Below are 22,584 nucleotides of genomic sequence, written 5' to 3'. Positions count from 1 at the left end.
TAGCTGATGATCTTGTGACACAACAGAGCACTCGCCATTTCCATGTGGATGCCCTGTGTACAGTGAAGGGATAAGTTCAGTCTTGATGTATTTGTACTATAAAAAGAAAAAGTTTACTTGCTGGAAAGTGGAGGGCTTGTGTTCTTAATCCAACCCCCTTCAGCTATCATGAAAAATACTGGAAGGAAAAAACGTCAAACGAAAAACCTGATATTCTTTATTATAATTTTAACAACATGAGTAAACTGAAATCTGTAAGCAAAGCAATTACATGAGAAGGGTCTAATAAAGTTGTTCAAGCTACAACCTACTTCGATTGTTGAATCAAACTGAATAAAGCAGGCTGCTTTGATGGGGTTTTAGCTTCCACGAACATAATTGGCAGTGTCATCTTTTGCTTTAATGGCAATGGTCTTCTGTGGACTGGGAGTTTCATAATCAGCTGAAAGTGAAAAAAAAAAAAAAATTGGTCACTACTACAAATAGGAAAATTCCCGAACCAAGTACTATCTTCAGTTCAACTGGTGATCTCTTATCAGCTTCAGCAGGATCTGATTGTGCAGCAGGAAACAAATTTGATATACTGTGTCTTTTTTTAATTTCAAAATGAGTAAAGAAATTTCAGCCTGACCTGAGCAGAAAAGCAAATAAAAATCTGTGGATCAGATTCTCAGAGGTTCCATGACTAATGGTGATTGAGGATCTTAAAAAAGCCCAACCAAGCATCCCAACCACTGTAAAGGAGTTTACAGGTTGTTCCCAGAGGACAAATGTTAAGAGTATGAATTATGTTTCTTCACAAAAGGCACAGTCAGTTGGCCAGATTCTGTACTTGGGCTTTGGGGGAACTTGTGTTCTTAGGAAGGGAGCTTCCCCTGGATCACAACTTTAATATTTGGACTGTGTAGTGTGAGGATGAGGGAAGGCATAATGTACCCAAGAAACAACAGCACAGCTGCTTTGCAGCTGGTAATGTAGCCCGCAGATGCTGTAGTAGCTTTTTAATCTCACATGTCAAATCATCAGGGAAGTGAGGCTTGATACACCTACTGGTGTATTCCTAAACCCTGTCCTTCTGTGGCAGTTCTGGAAACCACCTGTCTCCAATACCTCAGGAATCTCTGCACAACTGGATTTGGGGTGTTCTTCCCCTTTGGCAGCTTCTCCAAACCTCACCGTCTACCACCCAGCCCTATGAAACACGAGAATCACCCTATTCCTCCTGCTTCCAGCTACCTCACAACCCCTTCCCAGAGAGCATATGTTCTCCATCCTCGTGGCATGCTTGCTTTAAATGATGAGTACCTGCTTTGTTCTCCATCCAGAAGGCAGTGATATGCAGCAATGTCTTTCTCCAGCTGTTGTTTGCTGGTCAGCAGATTTTCACGATCCCGCTGCTGCTGCTCAGTTTCTACTTTGATTTCTCCCATTTCTGCCTCCAGCTTGGAAATGACAGAGCCGAGGTTCTGCAGCTCAATGTCGTGCCAGTGCTTGGCATCGTATAAAGAGTTCTCTAGACCCCTCTTCTGTAAGGACAAGACAGCAGACATAAACCAGTCAGTTTTCATATGCTTCATAATGATTTTTATTCAGGTTTGGCCAATATGTCTACTGAATATGTGTAAGTGGAGATATACTATTTTGGGAATTCTTTTCTTTAGATACTTTGAAAATGTGTATTATTATAAAGGTTGAACTACTTTGGTTACAAGGCGCAGCTATTCTTCACATTGTCAAGTACCCAGCAATCTCAGTGAAATTACTGAGTATGAAGACACTTAAATTTGGGGCCCAGCTGTCAAATGTGGTACACTTAGTACACCACGTCAATCAAGAAGAGCCCAGAAATGTCTGGCATCTCTGGAAACAGTATCCTCTGGAAAATGGGATTTATTCTTAAGAATGCATCCCAAGATGGGAATGTTTTCCTCAGAAGGCATGTTGAATTCGCACAGAATATACCCATTGAAAAGCCAACATTACTTACCAAGGTTCTCAAAGATTCGGTTTCTGCTTGCAAGCTCTGTATTTTACAGGCAGTTTCATGGAACTCGGTTCTGAGGCCCTCAACCATCTCTTCCTCCTGGGTTCGCACGGCAGCTATCGTTTCAGCCTGTTGCTGGTAAAAGATGGTGACCGTCATTCCAGCCTACTCAAATTATGTTTTAGTTTCCTTATGTACCAAACTGACAGTTAATGTTTTCATAGTTTTTGGCAATTCTGACTTCAACTTTGATTCTTGTCTATTAAATCCCTTAGCTGAACAATTCTGGATACTTCTTAGTGTCAAAATTATCATATTTTCCATGCCTTTACTGTAAAATGGCTTATACATATAAGTGTATATATTTTATCTATGTCAACAAAAGCTGTTCAGCATTCATACTAGTAAGTTTAAAATGACCTATAAAAGAAAACATTGCTGTAATTCTTTTTGTGGCTATACTGTAATATTTTTTTTAAAGTTAAGTGATTTCACTTAGTCTATTGGATTTTAGAAGTATTCACACCTTGATTTTTCACATAGGATTCTGTGAGTCAGAGAGAAAGGCATATCATAGTCAGGAAAATAACTTCTGTTAATTGAATTGATATTCTTATGCAATTTCACACTCTTGTTGCTTGTGGATTTTTATACGTGTTTAGTTCAGGCGCCTTGAGAATAGGTGAAGGAAAGGTACCTTACTAAAAATAAAATTTCTGTACTTTTAATGAGGGCTGAGATCAAGGTTTTCAATCCAGAGCTCTGGGCTCCCTAGCAGATACCATTCTTCAGTCAAAACCTACAGTTCTTCTGGTCAACGCTAAAGTTAGACTATGCAAAATACTTCCATTCCACTCTGAAAATTCTTCTTGACCCTGTCCTGCTTTTCTGATTATGCATTCCTTCATTTTAAAATAAGATCAAATTTAAAAAAAAAAAAATTGAGACCATGCACCAGAAATCATTTTTATAATTTTTTTGGTACCATCATGTGAACTCCATACCTTGGTCATTGTGAGTGAAATCATCTCAGGTGCAAAAGGTCAGCAATACCAAATGTGTCATTTAAGTACAAGTTAAGCCTCAAATAGAAATTAGGATTTATGAACCTGTGATGCAGAGGGCTAAATTTCAATCCAAACACCAAAATTGTCCTTTCCAGCAAATTGTACTGAGCCTGTATTTCCCAGAAATACTTTATAGAGGCTTGCGCTTCAGAAAGACAAAATCCCTGGTGAACTCAGCCTAGTGATCATGGACATGCCACTCTGGAGTAATTTGTATCTCCTAAATTGTGTTGAGAGTGTAGTCTGCATGTTACTATGGTATGAGGACTATAAATGCCTCTTCTTAAAGAGATACATAGGGCAGGGAGGATGCCTTTGCTTCTATATTTATAGTCTACACCCATTACATGAAGCCTGGTATCTCTCATCCACAGTTACCTTGCTGGTGGCCCAAATGCTACCTATAGATCCAACTTGCCCTCACCACAGGTGATGTTGAAATTCCTCCAGGCATTACCCTAAGCTGTCACAGCTACCTGACATTGATGATGTGAATGATGGAACAGCCAGATGGAGTAGATGGCCCTAAATACTGAGGGTGACACAGCAAGTCAGCACACACTGAATGAGATCTAAAGCTTTTGGTACACACAAGATTTCCCCGTCCTCCTTATAGGATTACCAGCTGTGTCACCCCAAGAGTCCATGTGGAGTGTGCTGCTGGGCATGACACTTGGCTTCAGCTTCGGGGTCCTTTCTGTAGAGAAGTGCAGATGTAGTCTTTGTACCTTCTTCACTAGGCAATTTGTGTTTTCTGGGGGCTCTGCTCTTCCTATTCCTGAGATGCTCCACAAGGGAAAGGCTATACCAAATTGTGGTGCCCACAAACAACTGGACTAATGGAGGGAGAGGATGAAGTCATCCTCATAAATCTTTATCATTTTGATGCTTGTGTTTCCTGGGAATGTGTGGATTTCAAGCATGTCTGTACAGTTCTGAGCCAGGCATTGTGCAAGAGTGCAGAATCTCTCAGTCTGTTTTTCATGGAATCAAGATAATTAAGGATGATTAGGGATAGAACGCCAACATCCAGGGTCTGATCAACATGATATCTGCAGAAGGAAAGTGACTTTGATAAGCTCTTAAGAGTTCTGTGAATGTGTTAGCAAAGTAGCAAAGAAGGGAGAAGCAACAGATGTCATTTATAAGATTTTTCAAAACCTTTTACAAGATCTAGCATAGGGGATGACAGAGGAAGCTGTGTGATTGTGTGCTGAGGGCAGAGCATTGCCATGGATGACCAGCTGGTCACAAGACAGGACATGAAGAGGAGGATTAAGGCCTAGTTCCATTATGACAGAAGTTTGACAGCTTGATGCCTCGAGGTTTACTGCCTTGGAGATGAATCATGAACTAGAAGGATTTATGGATGGCAGAAAACAATATAGGTTAGCAACGAGCAGGGGTGAATGTGTGGAATCAAACTACATGAACGAACAGTGCCACATCGTTAAGTAAAGCATGTTTTGGGGGAAAATATTAAGCAGCTTGCATGCCTTACAAGGTTTTAAATGACTTCTGTCAATTCAGGGAAAGATTTTGAGCATTATGGACAAAAAAGTGCAGAGCTCAAAGCAATGGACTGGAGTTTTGAGGTTACTTACTCATCTAAAAAAGTCCCATATGAAACCCTGTTAGGTATGAATACAAATTGATATATTTTAGTGCCTGAATACCCTTGAATAATCTAGTCAGGATTGCAAATTGCAAATCTAGTCAGAAGACAAAGCAAATGAGGCAAGGGAATTGGTCAGAAAATAAAAGTACTGCCCTGATATCTAAGCCAGTGCTAGGACACCATTTGAAATACCTTGGTCTCAACTGGTCACAGCTATGCCAAAGAGTGGGTGCAGAGAAAGGAAATTAAAGCATTAAGGACCAAGGAAAACTCACAAAGAGATCAAAGAAAACAGTACTGAACAGCAAAGGAGAGGAGGGAACTGCTCTCTCTCCTCTGATGTCACAAAAGAGCAAGGACAAATTTTTCACAGTATGAATAACCAAACGGTGCAATTCAGCCACATAAGATGACATAAGTCCACAGGCTTAGTTGAAAAAAGGGCTGGACATAATTAGGAGAACTCTTGTTATCTGTATAAATAGTAATAATCTGAATAGATCTGTATGAGAAACAAAACTGTATAAGATACAAAGCTGTATCATCTGGGTTTAATAAGAGGTGTATTTGGGGACCCAAACCCCTAGAATATCATACCAGAACCTGCTCTGAACTGAAACAGATCTTTCCAGAAATCTGTGTTATTCTGGTTCTTCCTCCCATTAAAAAAACCAACCAAACCAGGAACAACTTGAACTAGTATGAGCTTAGATGAAGATGGCTAAGTAGGGATGGGTTAGGTTATGTTTGCTTATTGGCCTTTCTCTGCAGCGTCGGGTGTTGACCACAATCAAAGACACAATAGCGGGATCCAATGTTCAGTCTAGTATGAGCTAGCAGTTTTCTCCCCAAATCATATCTTTCTGCAGTTGAGAGACCAGATGTTGAAGGTATGAAAGAAATGGGTGAGCAGAGAACTTTTAAAGGGAATGGCTATTATAATCACTTTTCATTTTTAAATTAATATCCAATTTTTCCAGCACTGCCAAAGGAAACAATTTCAAGGAGAAATCCACAAGGAGTCTGTAGCTGTATAATTAGTGTAGAGCAATGTATTTTGCCCTTTTGATTTATAGACCCCTGTTCAGTGGAGGAATGGCCCTAGTAAGAAGGGTAATGACTGTGGCTTATCTGACACAGAAGGTATCAACTGATTAAGTTTGTTTTTCTCAGACATTTCAGAGCCCTTAGAAGTCTCCCACAGATACCTGTGATATCTGCTGGGTCGCTTCCACCGCTACTTAACACTGTGCATCCCAAGAAAGTCACTTGTATTTATGAGTGTATTTTCCAATGGACTTGGACCAAAATCCGTTAGATTTTTACCATCTTCTGTTTCAAGAAAAAGACTCAAACACTTAGCCCTCAAAGTTACTGCAGGGTATTAGACAGATTTTGTGTTTGCTTCAAGTCCCTTAATGTTGGAGTGGCTTACAGAATGCTTACCTTGGTACGGAGCAGGGTACCTGTCTCAGCACGATTCTTTTCAATGTCTCTCTCCCAGTGGATTCTGATTTTTTCCAGTATGTCATCCAGGCCACTTCCCAGGGGAACATCAAGTTCTTCCAGCTGAGATCCAGCAAGCTGCTTGTATAACACCTTCACATCCTTGAACAAAACCAACAGACATAACAGAAGGTGAACTGGACAATTGAATGGTAGCTTCAGAAGGGCTCGAGGAAGAGCCCTTTTGGTTCCACAAACAGAGACGGTAATAAAATGTGGTCCCAAAAGGTGTCTTTGCATGAATGATTTAGTGCACTGCAGGGTTTCTTTTTCAGATGTGGACTTGCCTTGCTTCTGCGTGGGGAGTCTTGCTGGAGTTCCCCTTGGTGGCAGGAGACTGAAGCCCTGCACCAGGGCACTGCCTGGAGCAGCCCTCTTGCAGTGGCAAGTTTCTCCAGCAGTCAGAGCTGGGCATATATACACACTACACACTCAAGACCACAACTATATTGCACTATGCAATAACATAGATATGTATCTACTGGGAGATACAACAAGTTGTGCAAAACAGCAGGACCTCTACAGCCTTGCAGCTTGTATGAGCCATGTGTGCTTTTATGCATGTGCACAGTAGATGAAGAGTACTCTCCTTCTCTGTGACAGTATTCTGTTTTTTCTTTACATACAAGTGTTCCAAAAACACATAAGCAGGAGAGAATTGGTGTGTCTAGAATTGCATGCTTAAAGGTAGCTCATCAGTTGTACACTTTGTTCAGGAACACAAGAATAAATGAGATTTGCACATGTATCTGAACTGCATAGCACCACAGTCCTTGTACATCAATCTGTTTATATGTGCTATTGACATAAGAAAAAAAAAGCGGTGTAAAAGCATCTGGGAATTGTATTCGTAGGCAGTGGCCCGTGACAGTGACAGTACTGGAAAAAAAGGGTGGGCAAGTATATGTGTATTATGAACCTGCAAAATTGAAATCCTCAAAATGTGCCTACTCCAAGTACACAAAATCTTCAAAAAGGACTTGACGTGGATTTCCTAGTGGGGGCACTGGAGGAAAGAAAGGTTTGAATTAGTTCAGGAATGTCCTTGGGAATTTAATGTGCCAGAACTCAGCTGGAGTAATTGCAATAGTTACTTCCAGGCTTTATTCTGTGAATTCTTCTGAGCAGCTTCTGCTGGTGCCATTGCCATTGGAAAACCAGGTCTGTGCTGGGGTGGTTCTGCGAATGCTCAGATACTCCCAATGGGTAAAGAAAGGAGCATCCTTCCACCCAGCAAGGACTCCTCGCTGGCTAAATGCAGAGCGAGGAGCTATTGGGAAGCTGTTATTCTTGTTATGCCATGTATATGGGCAGAGAACAGCACCACTGCCAACTTCTCTGGTTTCACAGCAATCATTGCAATCACGGAGGTTTAAATGGAATCTTGTGTATTTCTATCAATTTTTTGTTTTCCCTCATATATACAACTTCAACCTTTCTCATGCCATGCAGTGGTGCTGAAGCCACTGATTATTTTCTGCAAAATTCCAGCCTTGGGAATAGACTCATGAAAGTAAGGAGGGGATGAAGCAACCTTATCTTGGTTACTCAAGTCTCCATATGCCTGCCAACGTTGCAGAAATCTTATGTTTGGAGAAAGAGCACATGAGAAATGTAAGGCAGGATAGTGCCTCACTTCCATGAGGCACTTCCATGAGCTCTCTTTTACTTCTGAAGCATCAGCACAATTGCTTGCTGTCCCTTATGTGGGATTAGTAGTAGATCCATATTCGAGCCACCATCAGTAAAGGCGCCGATTTGGGTCCGATCCTGAAACCTCTGCTGAAGGGAATAAACCACCTTCATGCAAATAGTGCTGGTGAATGTAATGAGTAAGTGGGAAAGTATTGCAAAATTGGGTAATAATGGGCTTCCCTTCCAGCTGCCTGTCCCTGTGACTTGCTTTAGTGGTGTGTTGCTCAGGAGAGACTCGGTTTTGGGAACTAAGCAGCTTGCTAAGCCAAGTGGGAGTTTTTCAGAAGAGCCCAGATAATGCTCAGTGTTAGTGCAGCAGGACTTGCGCAGCTTGTTCCCTGCACAGATACTTTCTTTTTACATCTCTGGCTGAGAATCAGACCTCACTGTTGAGATATCCACATGTGTGACTGTGCAACACCATGACCATCGTATGGTGTCTAGCAAGAAATGAAGTGATGACACCTCTTCTGTGTCATCAGATGAGAAAGAGTTAAAACTTAAATGTAATTAATTTGATCATGCCTCAGAGGTTAGTGCTTTAAGTTAACAGAGAAGAGAGAAATAGGAGTAGTTTTCAGGAGGATCCCCCCACCCAGACATGGCAGGTGGAGCTTTTGAGTGCTTGCTTTGTGCTAGATGTATGACATCAACCAGATGAAACAGGCACACATTGGCTTTGCAGTGTCTTGAGTGTGGACTTACTTCTTCATGATTCTTTGACAGCAAAGTTAGTTCTTCTTTCATGCTCTCTATCTGACTCTCCAGATCCATTTTAGTTAAATTAGCATCATCAATCACTTTGTATAGGGAATTAATTTCATCTTCCACTGCCTTTCTGAATGGCTGCTCATTTTCATACCTGCAGAGAAAAAAAATCCCCAAACCTTAATACAGCACAGCTCAGCAAGAAACACCCACATTTTTTTTGTTACACCATTGTGCTAATTAGCTCATGTGTCCCAGTCAGAGACACAGAAACACAGAAGATATACTTTGCTCTCACCTTGTCTTTCTATACTTGAATTTAACTGCCTGAAGTACCCTATCATTAACTCAGAGTGTAATAAAGCAGGCCAAGTTAGCAGTCTGCGCTGTGGTGGTGATCAGCCTGATAGGGTTCCTGAATAAGGACGGAGAGGCATGTGGTCTCTTGTTAGACCTGGTATTTATATACAGTATGACTATGGGTGTTTTTTTCTCTGTTTTTTTTTTGGCTGTAAAAGGAGAATAACTGCTCATTTGTCTACATAAAAACTTTTCAGAGCTACGGTCAGAGACAGGCGCTTTTACTAATGAACATGCTGATGGAAGTCTGATCCATGTTCCAGGGTCCCAGCCCATCCTTAAGACCAAATCCTAGTAGTATAAAAATAAATAGGAGATTTGAGCAGTTGGTTTGTCAACTAGAATTGCTGTTATATTTTAGACTTTCCATTGAAAATGTGGTTGGGCTGCATGGTGAATCTCTTTGGGTGGGAGGCTTTTGTGTCAAACCCAGCCAGCCTGGGAACGTGGTTGGCCAGGGAGGTTAGACAGGGGAGTTGGCAGGTTAGATGGGAACCAACTTCATAAACAGGTCCTGCACTCTGCCACTTGAGAGCCACCTTCGTTGCTGGGACTTCAACAGCCTGGGAAAGTGGAAACTGATCCCAGTGACAATTAGGAGCTTTTACTATGCAGTGGATTGATTTGACATTGATTTTGTTATGTAGACTGCTTGTCCAAGTCAGTTGACATTTTTAAAACATATATTTTAAAACTATTTAAAATATGAGTGTAGCTTGCTGGATGCGAAGCCACAAAATGAGTAGATCAGAGTTGTACCTTTCCAAAATAAAAGGCGAACATAAGAACGTGATTAACACATGTTTTCATACGATTAAATAAAGTAATACCAGGGAGAGACAGAAGTTTAAGGGATGATAAAAATCATAGGAAATAATTAGTTTCAAATACAGTTTGCGTGTCAGATCTTGCAAAAAGCTATTTGTAAATGAAGAAGTCCATTACCAATAAAAGCTAGAAGGATCATCAGGCCTTCTGCATAACATTTAAAGAGCTTCATGCACTCATGTACATGAATATTAGGCTTTGCAAAAGGAAAGATGTTAAAAAAGGAGTTGGTCAGTATTTGAGGTCTCCTTTTACTACTAATTTCTCTCAGGAAAGACAAGGAAAATCAGTGCAGCCCACTTCTGTTTTCTTATCTAATGTTTCCACACTGATGTTTGCAGTGGTACAGTTTTTGCTTTTCAGCTGCTGCAGTAGAATGATTTTTACTTCCAAAACCATTTGTGTGACACTGCAAATTAAAACTACTAATCAAATGAATGTTTGCCTTTGTAAAACGTCAACCCATATTTGAATGAATACTGACCTCTCAGTAAGAGATCAATGCCTGTATATCAAAGAATAGCTTAAGTAATTTTGCTAGGGCACATTTTTGTTACCATAAATCTTCCAAAATAACATTAGTGTCATAATTACTTTGCTGTTAAAAAAACTCTCACAAGTCAGTTGGTTCAATATTCAACCTAAAAGAATGAGCCCATTCTGCTCACTAAGCATTACTCCCCTATAGAGTAAGCATTTATCAAGGCAAAGTTTCAAAGAAAGTGGCCAGCTAGGTGCCACCACAAGACTACCTGTCTTTAAAATCTTCAGCACAGGCTTGGATGTTCTCAGTGTGCAGCATAAGACGAGCATTTTCAAGGACTGCTTCGCCCACCTAGAAGAAAGAGACAACAGAGCTCAAGCAATGAAGAGATTCAGCACATTAGCTACATACACTGTACATGTATCTTAAGCAGATGTATAGCTTTGATTTTGAAAATAATCCTATAGCCTAGGGCTGTTCAAGTGACTAATTCCAATTAATCAATTAATTTTGTACATATAAATGCACAAATTATCTTCGAATAGGCTGTAATTTGTCATCAAACTGTTCATTTCTCCTAAGCGTTCATCTTCTTGTGGAAGCACGTTTGTTCTGATTGTGAGCTGGTCGCAAGGGGCAAAATTCATTACTGTGTGCAAGGTGTGATCATCATTTAAGTCCCACTTATATTTTCTAGGTACAGTTTAAGCGTAGCACTTAATGCAGTTCCTATTCTACTTCCCATATCAGCAGTCCTCTTCAAGGTTGTCCTCTTCAGTGAGCCAAGGAATACTTGTTGCTTATGCCATCTGCGAGCCGTCCTGAGCTCCCAAAGCATCTTTTTTCTTCTCTGATGGGATCCTGTAAGCTCTTGCGATAGATATGAGACCTGAGAAGCAGGCAGTCTTCAAAGATTATTACACCAAATGTGAAATGCTTTGGAAAGATTGTGCAAATAAGACTGTGGTATCGTTATGGCTGGGGTGTAACTTTAATACCCAGGAGGCACTTGAGGGTTAAGCAAACCTGAAAGGATTGTGACATAGCAGCCTGTTGTGGTTCAAGAAGGTTATGTAAAATGATGAAAAGGTAAAAAAGACCACTGATTGCCCTGGAGTCACATGTGCACTGAGCTATGGAGGTGACTGAAGACATGCTGAAGTCAGTACCAGGCTTATAGAATCATAGAATGGTTTGGGTTGGAAGGGACCTTCAAAGGTCATCTAGTCCAACACCCCTGCAATAAGCAGGGACATCTTCAGCTAGATAGGGTTGCTCAGGTTAGAGTGATCATCTCTGCAAGTAACTGTCTGGGCGTGCCGGCCATCACATGGTCCATGCTGTCACTGTGGAGGAGCTAAACTGAACATCTCTTTGGTCTTTTTCAGGAGATACCCATGGAGATTTGCAGTTGAAACTCAACCACCACATGAATAAGAGCAGCTTTTTAAGCAGGCCAGGAGAGTTCTTGAAGCAGAAATCTTTCCTTAGATAATTAAATCTCCAACTAAATGAGATTGCAAATCCCCCGAAGCGTTCCATTCCCCCGAGGTGAAACAGGCCATGCAATGTGGAGATATAAAGCCTGCGTCCAGATAAGTTATCTCAAGTACTGCAAGTGGGATTGTTGTCTTAGTATAGTCCTACCTGGTCTTTGGCCTGCTGCTTGGTGATGGAGTTGACGTGGACATGCAAGCCTGAAGCATTTCTACATGGTAATTAACATTCACCCTCATGAAAACTGGCTTACTGCTCATTGTCCTACAAATGCTTGGACAAACAAATATGAAATACGTGAAGGCATCTGATGAGGAGAGATCTGAAGGAATACCCTATTCCCCACATTGAGAAGTCCATAACGAATTGTGAAGTTAAAAGTACCCTACATCTTTTAAATCTGAAGAGGCATGAGAGTTAAAAAAAAAGTGGTTTTCTTACTTCTCACCTACTGTTAGGAATAAAAAGAGAAGGTGGCTGTGGCTGGAAGCCTGAGACTGGAGTTCTGTTCCTGGCAGCTCCAGCTCAGCTTGGCTTCCAAAGGAAACAGAGCTCATGCCATTGCATGGGCAGCCAATTTTTCTTTAATGAGTGTTGGATTTCTTGGCCAGTTCCAACCGATATGATAGAGGGATAAGCCATCTCAGGGACACAGGTCCAACACTTTTCATGCAAATAGCATCTAGATAGAAGAGTGAGGTTCTCTGAATGCTGCCACTGGGAAAAAAAAAAAAAAAAAAAAAACAAACAGTTTAGGCATGACAAAATTAGAGCGTGCAGTGAATGCACAGGAGCCAGTGATGTTACAAAAGCCACAGGTGTGGGCAAAGAGATGGTATCTGACGGCACACCAGCTAACCCCACCATGCAGCACACAGATACAGAAGACCTTTATGTGCTGTCTTGCACACAGAACTGGCTCATCTTCATCGTTCAACCCCCTTTTTCCTTCTCTGTTTTTTTGCAACCTCACTTTACCAGGACTGGCCTAACTTCCCAGCCTCTGGCTCGTCCCTTACATGGCATTTCAGAGTGGCTGGGCAGAGGTGGGATTTTGGGGCTGTGCTGCTCTTCTGTCCTTGGGTCCCCTTGCACCAGGAGACCTGAGTTTCTCCTGAAAGATGGAGAAAAAACATTTAGTTTTGACATGGCAGCAGCATGGAGGTAGAGGCAGTTCTTTGATCCAAGCTCCGAAGTTTTGGTTGGGTATTTTTCTTTTTTTTTTCTTTTCTTTTTTCCCACAGAAATTATTTTATCTTCCTGCCAATTCATACATGTATGGATCATCAGAGAAGCTTTTATTTTTTTTCCCAACTCAAATCAGGGACCAGAAACGCTGTCCCATGATTTGACCTGCCTTGTCAAATCAAACCCATTTGCCTCCGGCAGTGAGGCCTTGCAGTTACAATATCTGACCTAAAGTCTGATGAAAATTAATGTCTTTGAGGGAATTGGGAACATCCCACGAGCAAAAGCAACATTTAATCCTGTGAGCTGCACAGTGCCACTCAGAGTTACGTTAATGGCTAAGTTTAGAAGCTGAATTTTGTGTAAAATGGCTTTTGGGCTGCAGTGAAAGTAGAAGCAGGTAGTAGCTGGTGATTTTCTGCTGCCTAGATTTCTGCCTCTATGCAGAAGAAAACTGTTTTTTAAAAGTGCTTTTCAGTAGTAATCTTGTGGCTTTATTGCAGCATTGAGGTGGCTTCATACCTGCCCCACAAGTGGACGTCTCTACCAGAGCCCTGGTATCATACTCTTGAGGACTCGCTTAATACCCGACTCCGCTCTTCATAGATCATCATCTAATGCCAAATGCTCAGTGGGAAAGTGCAGGGCTTTCCAAAACTGCACACAAACCTGAACTGTGCCGTGTAAGTAAAAATGGTATAAAAAAGTCTAATGTTTGGAAGGCTTCGGGGATGAGTGTTGTATTGGGGAGCCAGCAGGCATTAGCCTTTCAGCCCTCCTGGAGATGAGCGTGTACACTTTAAATCCGACAGTGAAATTGAAGGATAAATAATTACATGGTAGTTTCTATGTAGCAACCAGGTTTCCTGAAAAATTCTCCCTGATTTGCGTGAGCTGTGAAAGGCCTTTTCTAGGCTTGAGAAGAAGAGATGGAAGACTTCCATCTAGTGGCTCTTTTGTTTGATTTAATTCTCCTAATAATCAACAGCTGGATGCAAACACACAGCACTAGTGAGACGGATTCATAGCCTCTTTGCTGACACACATACTAAAACGCATGATGCAGCAGTTCAGGAAACACTCTTCTTTGTGTCCATTGGAAATGAGAGGGCTCACAATGTTGCAAGCACTTGGACATTGCCTCCTCTGCTTGTAAAGCAGAAGACAGCACTGTCCTGCCTCACAGGGCTTCTGGGAGGCTTAATTCACCGATGCTTATGTGGCACTTCAACAGTCAAGATGGGAAGTGTTATCAATATGCAAATATTATTACCCATAATAGCTCCTTTAAGTCACGTATTGTCTTTCAACACTCGCACCTGTGATGTGCATATACCTTTTAAACATGATTTTTTCTCAGCTCTTGAATTAACACTGAATATGTGTGGTATAAAACATCTTAACTAGAAAGCAGCAACAATTTTGTTTGATTTCACTGGGGTTTTATGGACATGAAAACGCAATTTTAATTTTTAGAAAAAAAGTCTTTTCAAAATATGCGTCGACATACTGACCCATTTACTGGATTACGACTGGCAACAAGGAAAACCAGCTGCCTCAAGGGAGTTTGCAAACTCCAGCATTGATAAAGTGTGATGTGATACAGACACTTACGGGGAGAACTTATCCCTGGTGGCTGGCAACTTTTGATTTTTAACAGAGATCTGACCAAGTTTAGAATACAAGATATACTACACCTTTCAAATTCTTAGTTATGCTTTACTGATAGCTTTGTATAGTTTTGCTATTCTTTCAAATGCCCGGTCCATTTCTGAATGCTGCTAAATTCATGGCCTCAGGTGTGGCCTGTGATAATGAATCTCATGGTTTAATTATTCATGTAATGGAAAATCATCTGGCTTTTACGTTCACTTCAGTTAAAGCAAACGATGCCTCCATGGAGAAAGATCCAAAGATGCTGGTCTAGTCTTTTCTTCTGCATGCAGAAAGAAATGGTTGATATCAGCCCATTGCCTCCAACACATTGTAATTCGCAACTAAATCAGGCTACAAGCACGCAACCTAGTGCGTGCTGCTCAGATGCCACCAAGCGGTAAACTCGTAATGCTTTTGGTCATCCTTTCTGCGTTGAACCTCTTCTCAGAGCCTGAAGGAGGAAAACCCGAAGGCAGCAAGAATAGCATTTGGTGCATCACCTTGGGAATGGTAATACTTGGAGAGAGGCTGGGAAGATTGATGGGTCCTTTGCTGGTTCCTGCTGCGTCCAAGAAAACACGACTTCATGTATAGATTGAATATTTCATAAGTAAACAGGACTGCATCAAAGAATGGTTGGTTCTCAAAGCAGGAGATACTGCCTAAAGAAACGAGCTGTAAAAACCGTAATGTTGCCTAAGCACATGGAGAAAACCTCACTCCCACATGCCTTACAGCTAGCTGTATGTGTAGGTACTCTGAGGTTACGCTGTTGGAGGTGGCTGAGACGATATAATTAAAACTAATTTATTGCCATCCTCTGTATGGTGGTTGACCAAGCTCTGTGCCATTTTGTGGGAGTTTGTTGTGCCCTTAGATTAGTAGCAGAATGCTGTTTCGCCCATTTACAGACACTAATCACGCACTGTGTTGTGTGAGAGTGTGTTACAGATAATACTCAGCAGCTCTCCTGGCCCTGCAGCAAATAAATTACTGGGTGTGAGTCCAGATGTGGCGATTCCTCAGGCTGTCAGTCCTGCATATTCTCCAGGCTTAATATTAACACTGAGTAAATGCTGACAGTAAGGCCAGGTCCCAATAAAAGTATCTCTATACAAAACTCCAGTGATCTTTCAAATGCTCCTAACCATGCACAGGAGTGATAAAATTGGTCCAGGGCGTTTATTCCTTCTGGTTTTGTGTTTACTACTGTGATCTGAACCGTGCTACGTGCTATCTCATAGACAAAATAAATCTCTGTGTCTCCCACACAGCCGTAATTGAACGGTCACGGAGGCTGAGCTACACTCTCCTCTCTGTTAACTCGCTGAGATTATTTCAAGCATCCACTTTTCCCAGGTGCTGCCCTGCTCCCTGGAAAGGAATTACCATTACAAACTACCTCCTATTCTGCAGAAGAGACACAGTTGATTAGAGATAGAATCTTCCACAAGAAGACTGGGATGAAGCCTGGAGAAAAGGATTATGCCCCAGGTAAAATGAGATGAATTTATATTTCTGTCACATGAATTCCTCTCCACAAGGATTTCTTATTTCCCTCACTTCCTGCAAAAATCCTGCCATTTTGCACCCGTCCCAATTAGTGTGTGTCCACCTGCTCTGCTAAAAACCAGCTGCCCAGGCGGATAATTAGTGCTGTGAGCTAGATAGTGGCTTCCCATCATTCAGCTCCTGTCAGTGATCCCCTGCTGCAGTATAGCAGCAACAGCTCTGACAACTGCAAAGAAACACGAGTATTTTTTCCCCTGAGGGACCCTCCACTCGTACCCTCTGAGTCACTCATTGCCACATTTTTTCCCCTAGCAATGTGTTTGGGAGAAATGTTGGCACCCAGTTGTTGTTGCTGGGAGGACAACTACCCGAAATTTGGGATGCTGGAGCACATCCCAGGAAGGGCAAGAGGGAAACAGGACCTCGGGTCTGCTGGGGTCTCTCCTACCCCACTGTAGAGCTGGGCCCATCACATTTCTGATTTTGGGATTAGGAGAGTCCTACGTGGCTGTATCCTCCTTTTCTCACTAGCAGGGCAAGAGGAGGGGCCTTCTGTTGAGACACCCCACTGCAATTGTGTATTTTTATTTGCTTCTTGTTCAAAATCTGTTCCTATTATAGGCATTGAGGTTAAAACAGGTGACAGCTTAAGTGGCTTTCCACCCTGAGACTTTCACAGCTGCTTCATGCGAATGGCACCAAGGGGTTTATGGATGCTGGGCATACCTCCTGGCTGGCCAGGAATCCAAATGAATCCTCAGATTTTGCAGAAGGCTGAAAAAAGGATATGTCACATTAAGGCAGATGTGGACATCTACAGAAAAATCTAAATATATTTACAAAACTTACGTCTAGAAATGTATCTGCCAGGTATCTCTCATTTCCGTTACAACTCGCTCTTGAACACCTTTTACTTTTCCTACTGGGACATGTTGTGGCAGGAGGATACAGACTTCATGTGATTGCAGCTGTTTCTGCAGCAACTGATTTTGATGTTGTTTTAATAAATGTGACAGTTTCAGTGTTGATGCTGGCATCCCTTTGCCAATTAGCTCCAGGATGGATGAGTTAATTGATGTTTGGGCTGGATGAGGTCCTATTTTCATTTTTGGTTAGATGCTTAATATAAAAAAGCAAAGAAACCTATTAGTCAGAATTGCACATAACATCTCAGAAAGTCAAAACCCACTAAGTGATGCCTCTTTTATTGATTTAATTGAAGTAATTTGGAAAACTTGACGTACTCTCTAATGTGTTTTAATAATAGATAGGGATGATGCTAATCTTTTTCTTTTAGTTTCCATGATTCTTGCAAATGCTATTACTTCATAGCTTTATGTTTCTGATTTTATACAGGAAGACCCCAATATTCAAGCTAGATTTCCTTATGAGCTGCTCTTCTTTACTCGTAAAGAAGGGAGGTAGAGGCAAGATGGCAGGATGACAGTACAAAGAAAGTTTAAAAGGAACGCAATTTAGGTGAAAAATTATTACATAAGTAGGTTCATCTGCACTACAATATTGGAGTTTCATATAAAGAAAAAGTAAACAGTCCTTCCTAAGTACCTACAATCCTACTTTTTTGGTCTTAACCGTAAGCCCTGGTAGGTTTTGCAGGTAAGGTCTACAGATGCAAAATGGGACATTTTTCCGGAAAACATGGGATGGCAGCTGCAAAACATTAACCCTCATCTCACCTCAAAGTCCCCAACTACCTCAGTGAGATGATAGGTTTGAGGGTATTGGTTTTTGTAAGCACCCCAGATTCAGAGCACCCATTGCCTTCGGCAGCCTGTTCCTTCAGGAAGCTTTATAGGGTTAGCAGCAGCAACGTCATTTACCAAAGCAAAAAGACAACTTTAAAAGTAAGTGCTTAACTGGGCATTTCTGCTGATGTGATCTTTGTACAGCAGTTTACGCTGCCGCACTCAGGGTTCAGACCACGTTTGTAGTGTTCTGGGTGAAGACCTGCCCTAAAAATGCAGCACACTGTAAAAACACACTCTCTTTCCTATGCCAGAGGTAAAACTCTGGCCAGCCCATGAGTGAGAGAATTGTCTCGAGGAACTAAAAGTTGTCTTTCAGGCTTTCTGAAGACCTCCCGATGGAATTTTCTGCACCTGCACAAGCACTGCCAGGAAGAGATACGCAAGGTGCTGGGCTCCAGCTCTTCGGGATCCCATCCGCTCCCACTGGCTGGGAGTTGAGAAGCTGGAACTTGCGAGGTGCACTGAGATGTCAGGGGACAGAGCCCCATGTTCCCTGCAAGCAGGACGTCAGCCTGCAAAGTCTTACTGGTCTTACTGGTCAGCAAAAGGAACTGTTTCTTGTCCACGGGGGCAATGTAAACACCATTTTGCATCCCCCCACTCACCATAAACGCTTTCCCAGAGAACCCACAGCCTGTGCTGTATGGAAGGTGGAAGGAAGGGATGGCAGGGTGGCGACAAAGAGAAGGGAAGAAGGAAGGGATGGCAGGGCAGCAACAAAGAGAAGGGAAGGAGTTACTCATTTGTAGCCATGTAATTATTATTTTTAAATAAATAGAGCTTTTGAAAATGTGATTAAGCAAACGAGGGAATAAAGTAAAAATCTGAATTGCTAATTAAAAAAAAAAAAGTGCTTGTAATGATATCATGTTGAGGGATAAACTAATTCAGTCCTAGCAGTTTTCTTTTAATAATTTGGATGCTCAGTGTAATAACCACAGCTAAGAAAAAAAAAAAATTAAAAAAAAAATCACCCATTTTAATCAGCCCAGACTAGCACGCCTTGGGGTGCATTTCAATCGGCCCCATGCGCAGGATGCCTGAGGCAATTCTCCTGCTTAATAGGCATTTTCCACAACACACTGTGAAATGATAATGCTAATTATCATGAAGATAGATTTAAAACCCTCTGTCTAGGGCACCGCGCCTTGAAATCAGGCGGCATTCATCATCAGCATCAACCCTTGCCACTCAGGGTTGCTAATGACTCGTGAAGCTCCCTCTGTCCCCCCTGCTGCTGACAGCGCTCTGATGCTCACCTGATGGTAAATCGCCTCCCAGTTCTCCCTCAGTGCTCCCCAGCTGCTCACGCTGGCTGCTTTCTTGTCCAGGTAGACTCTGATGTGCTCCTCCAGCTCCTGGTTGACCTGCTCGAGAGCTCGCACCTTCTCGATGTACTCCACCAAGCAGCCGTTCAGGCTCTCGTAGGAGAGACTCCTGCCCTTCTCCAGCCCTGGGGCCAAGGGCACAGCGGCGGAGGAGCTGCGCAGACCCTGGAGGAAGACGCTGCTGATGCCCAGGGCTCTGCGGGACACTCGGGTGCCCAAGCTGCTCACGCCGCCGGTGGGGACGGTGCCCACATAGACACCGGGGGGTCTCGACAGGCTCCCTCCGCCCCCGATGCTCACTCGGCGGCCGGGTGGCCCCGAGGTCTCAGCCGTGGAGGAGGAGGGCTGTTGCCCCAAGAAGGACGACCGGCGCCTTGGCAAGGGCATGCTGCCTCTCCAGCCCGCCGAGCGCCGCTGCTCAGCCCGGCCGCCTTGCCCCGCACTGGCGGGAGGGATGTGCCGAGCCCAGCAGGTTGGGGCTCGTGCGGGGTTTCGGCTTTGTGCGACAGCTTTCTGGAAGGGGGGCTTTGTGCTGCCCGGGGGCGCCCGTCACATTGTCCGGGCGGCCGCTGGGTCAGCAATCCCATTTCAGGGGAAATCTCCCTGCTGCTGCTGCTGCAAATGTGGCAGATGAAAAGCACAATGGTGTTTACAGGGACAGCGGGACGGGGATTCAGTACAACGTACGTGTTAAAATACCAGCGGTGTTTTCTACGCTGACACCCAGATGATTTCCTACCCTTACACCCACAGGTATCTAGACATATATTACAAACGCATTGGCCCCTGACACCCATGCTTGCTCCAGGCAAGAGTCTCCTGTGGCAAGACGTTACCTAAAGTTAGCAAAACTCAAAGTTTTGAGGAGCCGGCAGGGCCGTGGCGGAGCCGAGCCAGCCTTTCGCTGCCGCAGAGCCGCGAATGCTCCCTCCGCCCCGCTTGCAGCTTCTGGATTTCTCTGCGCTTTGGCTTCACCACCCGACCAAGGCACGTTGTCCCAAACCCAGCAGATTTTAACTAGGGACAAGCACCCCTCATGTCTACCCCTGCTCAGTGGGTTTAACACCACATTGTCAATTGTACCTGGTCTGTTCAACAAGGGCCTATATCACTTCGAGTGCATAACGTGGTGATAGTGAAACAACTGAGCTGAAAGAAAAGGGCAAAACAATCCCTGAGATTTATTGCAGGGGATGGGGGAGCTTTCCCCTGTTCTCCTTTTTATGTCACTGCTCTTTAACGACTAGTGATCAGGTGGGTAGTTTATGTATACATAAGTAGGACGTGTGCATGGTACAGTGGGATCCTTCACTATACAACGTCAGGTACAGCTTTTTCTACCTACACACAGGGATGCTTCACAACCAGGATGCCAGACTTGTTCCAGTGTAGGATTACCGTGTGCGCATCTTTGCAGGCATGTCTGTAATGTGCTGATGTTGGGCATTGCCCTAATGCAGTGTAGGTTTGTACAGGGACGGCGGTGAGTCTTTAGCGAGATGGAATACAATCAGAAATGCCTGTCTTCCATGGGGGCCTAATACCGGCTCGCTGGCTTTGTGGCTGAAGTTTGTTTTGCTTGTTTTTTAAGTCTGAGAACCACAAGATTGCCTACAGTCAGGTCACCATTTCCCGCATCTTCACAGCTTTGCAAATATTTTTGGCTAGTTTCTAGACATTCTGCATTTAGACTACCAAGCAAACCGTGCTGGCTAAATGAGAGGAATCCTCCAGTATTTCTTACACAACATTTTCAGCATATTTGCTGTGTGTCAAATAAAAAAAAGATCTGCCTTGCAAAAGCAATACTGCGTACAGAAAACAAATGTAAAAATATGGACTTTTTTGCAAAGAACTAAATTTAGTTCTCTGTAACGTCATTCTCTCTTTCCACCTCCCTGTTGAAACAGAAGATAAAAATCCTCATGGGATTGCTTTCGCTCTTGGCAAGACTCTCAGGAAGTTTTTACTTTATAATCAACCAGTGATTTCCAGGAGGCTGTTTAGTATTTGATCATAAGGACTGCAGATATCATATTGTGTAGCGTTTATCCCACGGTGAAAAGATATATTCCCAAAGTGCCCATCCATGTCCATACATAGCCATGTCTTCTTGACTGCCCCAGTCACCTTGTAGGGAAGCAGTGCATTATTCTCTGACTCTGAGCAGAAAATCAGATATTGAGGAGAGCCCCTATGACATCACAATTTTCTGATTTTAGGAAGCCTGCGTTCAGTTTTGTGTCTCAGCACAGTAGAATTGCACGTGTTAGAGAGGGAGAAAGGAGGAGCGACAATGCTTCTGTGGCCTCCTGGTCCCAGGGGTGGCCACATCTTGGTCTGATTTCAGCCATCATTTAGTGAAGTTGTCAGGTTGCTCTGACTAACTGCAACCACTGGGACAACTGCTGGCAGGTGGGAACAGCTGGACCAGATGTGCCACTGTTATAATTCCCCTTTTCTGGTAGCAGCTGTGGCTCACCTTGAACAAGGCATATGGTTAATGATGCTACGCTAACTCTGTCCTGCCTGAGCTTCCCTTTTACGCAATCAAGCAATAAACCCGAGCAGCCAGTGGCACGGAGCAGCTGGAGTAGGGGGCAAACTCCCTGCTGCCTCACAGCCTTCTCCCGATGAAGTGAGGAGTGAAGGTAGAAAATAATCTACAAGGACTGATGGCCAGAGATGGGGAGAGGATGGGTGAGACCTCAAAGGACAGAGGCCATTTCACTTGCTGAACGACAGAAAAAAGGCAATTCAAAAAGCAAAACTGAAAATCGGTCCCATGGTAACAGTTCTGGGTTATTCAAAGAGAACATCGATTTAAGCCAAGTCATTCCATGTTCCATGTTAGCCTCTCCTTGTAACAACCTATTTTTAATCCATCATTTAAACTTCATTCAACCCTACTATTCCCCTACCACTATTACAGCCTGCAATCTAGCGCTTAACTGGGTAGGACTGAAATGTCATTTTGCTCTGAAACACTGCATTTTCGTTCCTAAGGGGGGAAGGAAAGTCTCAGACAGTAGTGGGGGGTATGAGGAAACTTGATTCAAGGGCACTAGCAGTCTAAGCACATAAGATAAATAAAAGAGTGTGAAAGTGGAAAAGTGGTCAAAGCCACAGCACTCAATTGGTGGGAGTCCCTAGTCACCAGATTTCAAGATTTCTGATAAATTCAAAGGAGGTTTCTGCTCCTTTGAAGGGGATGCTCTACGTGCCTTCTTTTGAGGCTGTTTGCTCTGCAGGAAATCATTCAGGACTCATTGGGCCGGAGTAGAGCAGCTGTGAGTCCAATGTGTAGCATGGTTAGGACATTTACGCAGGAAAACAGGTCATTCTGGTCCTTGCTCCTGTAAAATGGTTTGGGAGCTCAACCTG

The 22,584-nt window shown here is 43.1% G+C and overlaps 1 protein-coding gene across 1 annotated transcript; it reads right to left on the bottom strand.

Annotated features, from left to right (window-relative positions):
- Positions 1–359: 359 nt before the first annotated feature.
- On the bottom strand, positions 360–19,587 carry BFSP2 (beaded filament structural protein 2; the record flags this gene model as incomplete). The annotated part of the gene is made up of 7 exons (XM_082499165.1): positions 360–442; positions 1,310–1,526; positions 1,988–2,119; positions 6,116–6,277; positions 8,576–8,732; positions 10,519–10,601; positions 19,132–19,587. 7 exons carry the CDS (start codon positions 19,585–19,587, stop codon positions 360–362), a joined length of 1,290 nt encoding a protein of 429 aa, XP_082355291.1.
- Positions 19,588–22,584: the final 2,997 nt, after the last annotated feature.

The sequence above is a fragment of the Vanellus vanellus genome (genome assembly GCF_965231255.1).
Source record: "Vanellus vanellus genome assembly, chromosome: 2".
NCBI lineage: Eukaryota > Metazoa > Chordata > Aves > Charadriiformes > Charadriidae > Vanellus > Vanellus vanellus.
This window is presented reverse-complemented; position numbering and strand designations above follow the sequence as displayed.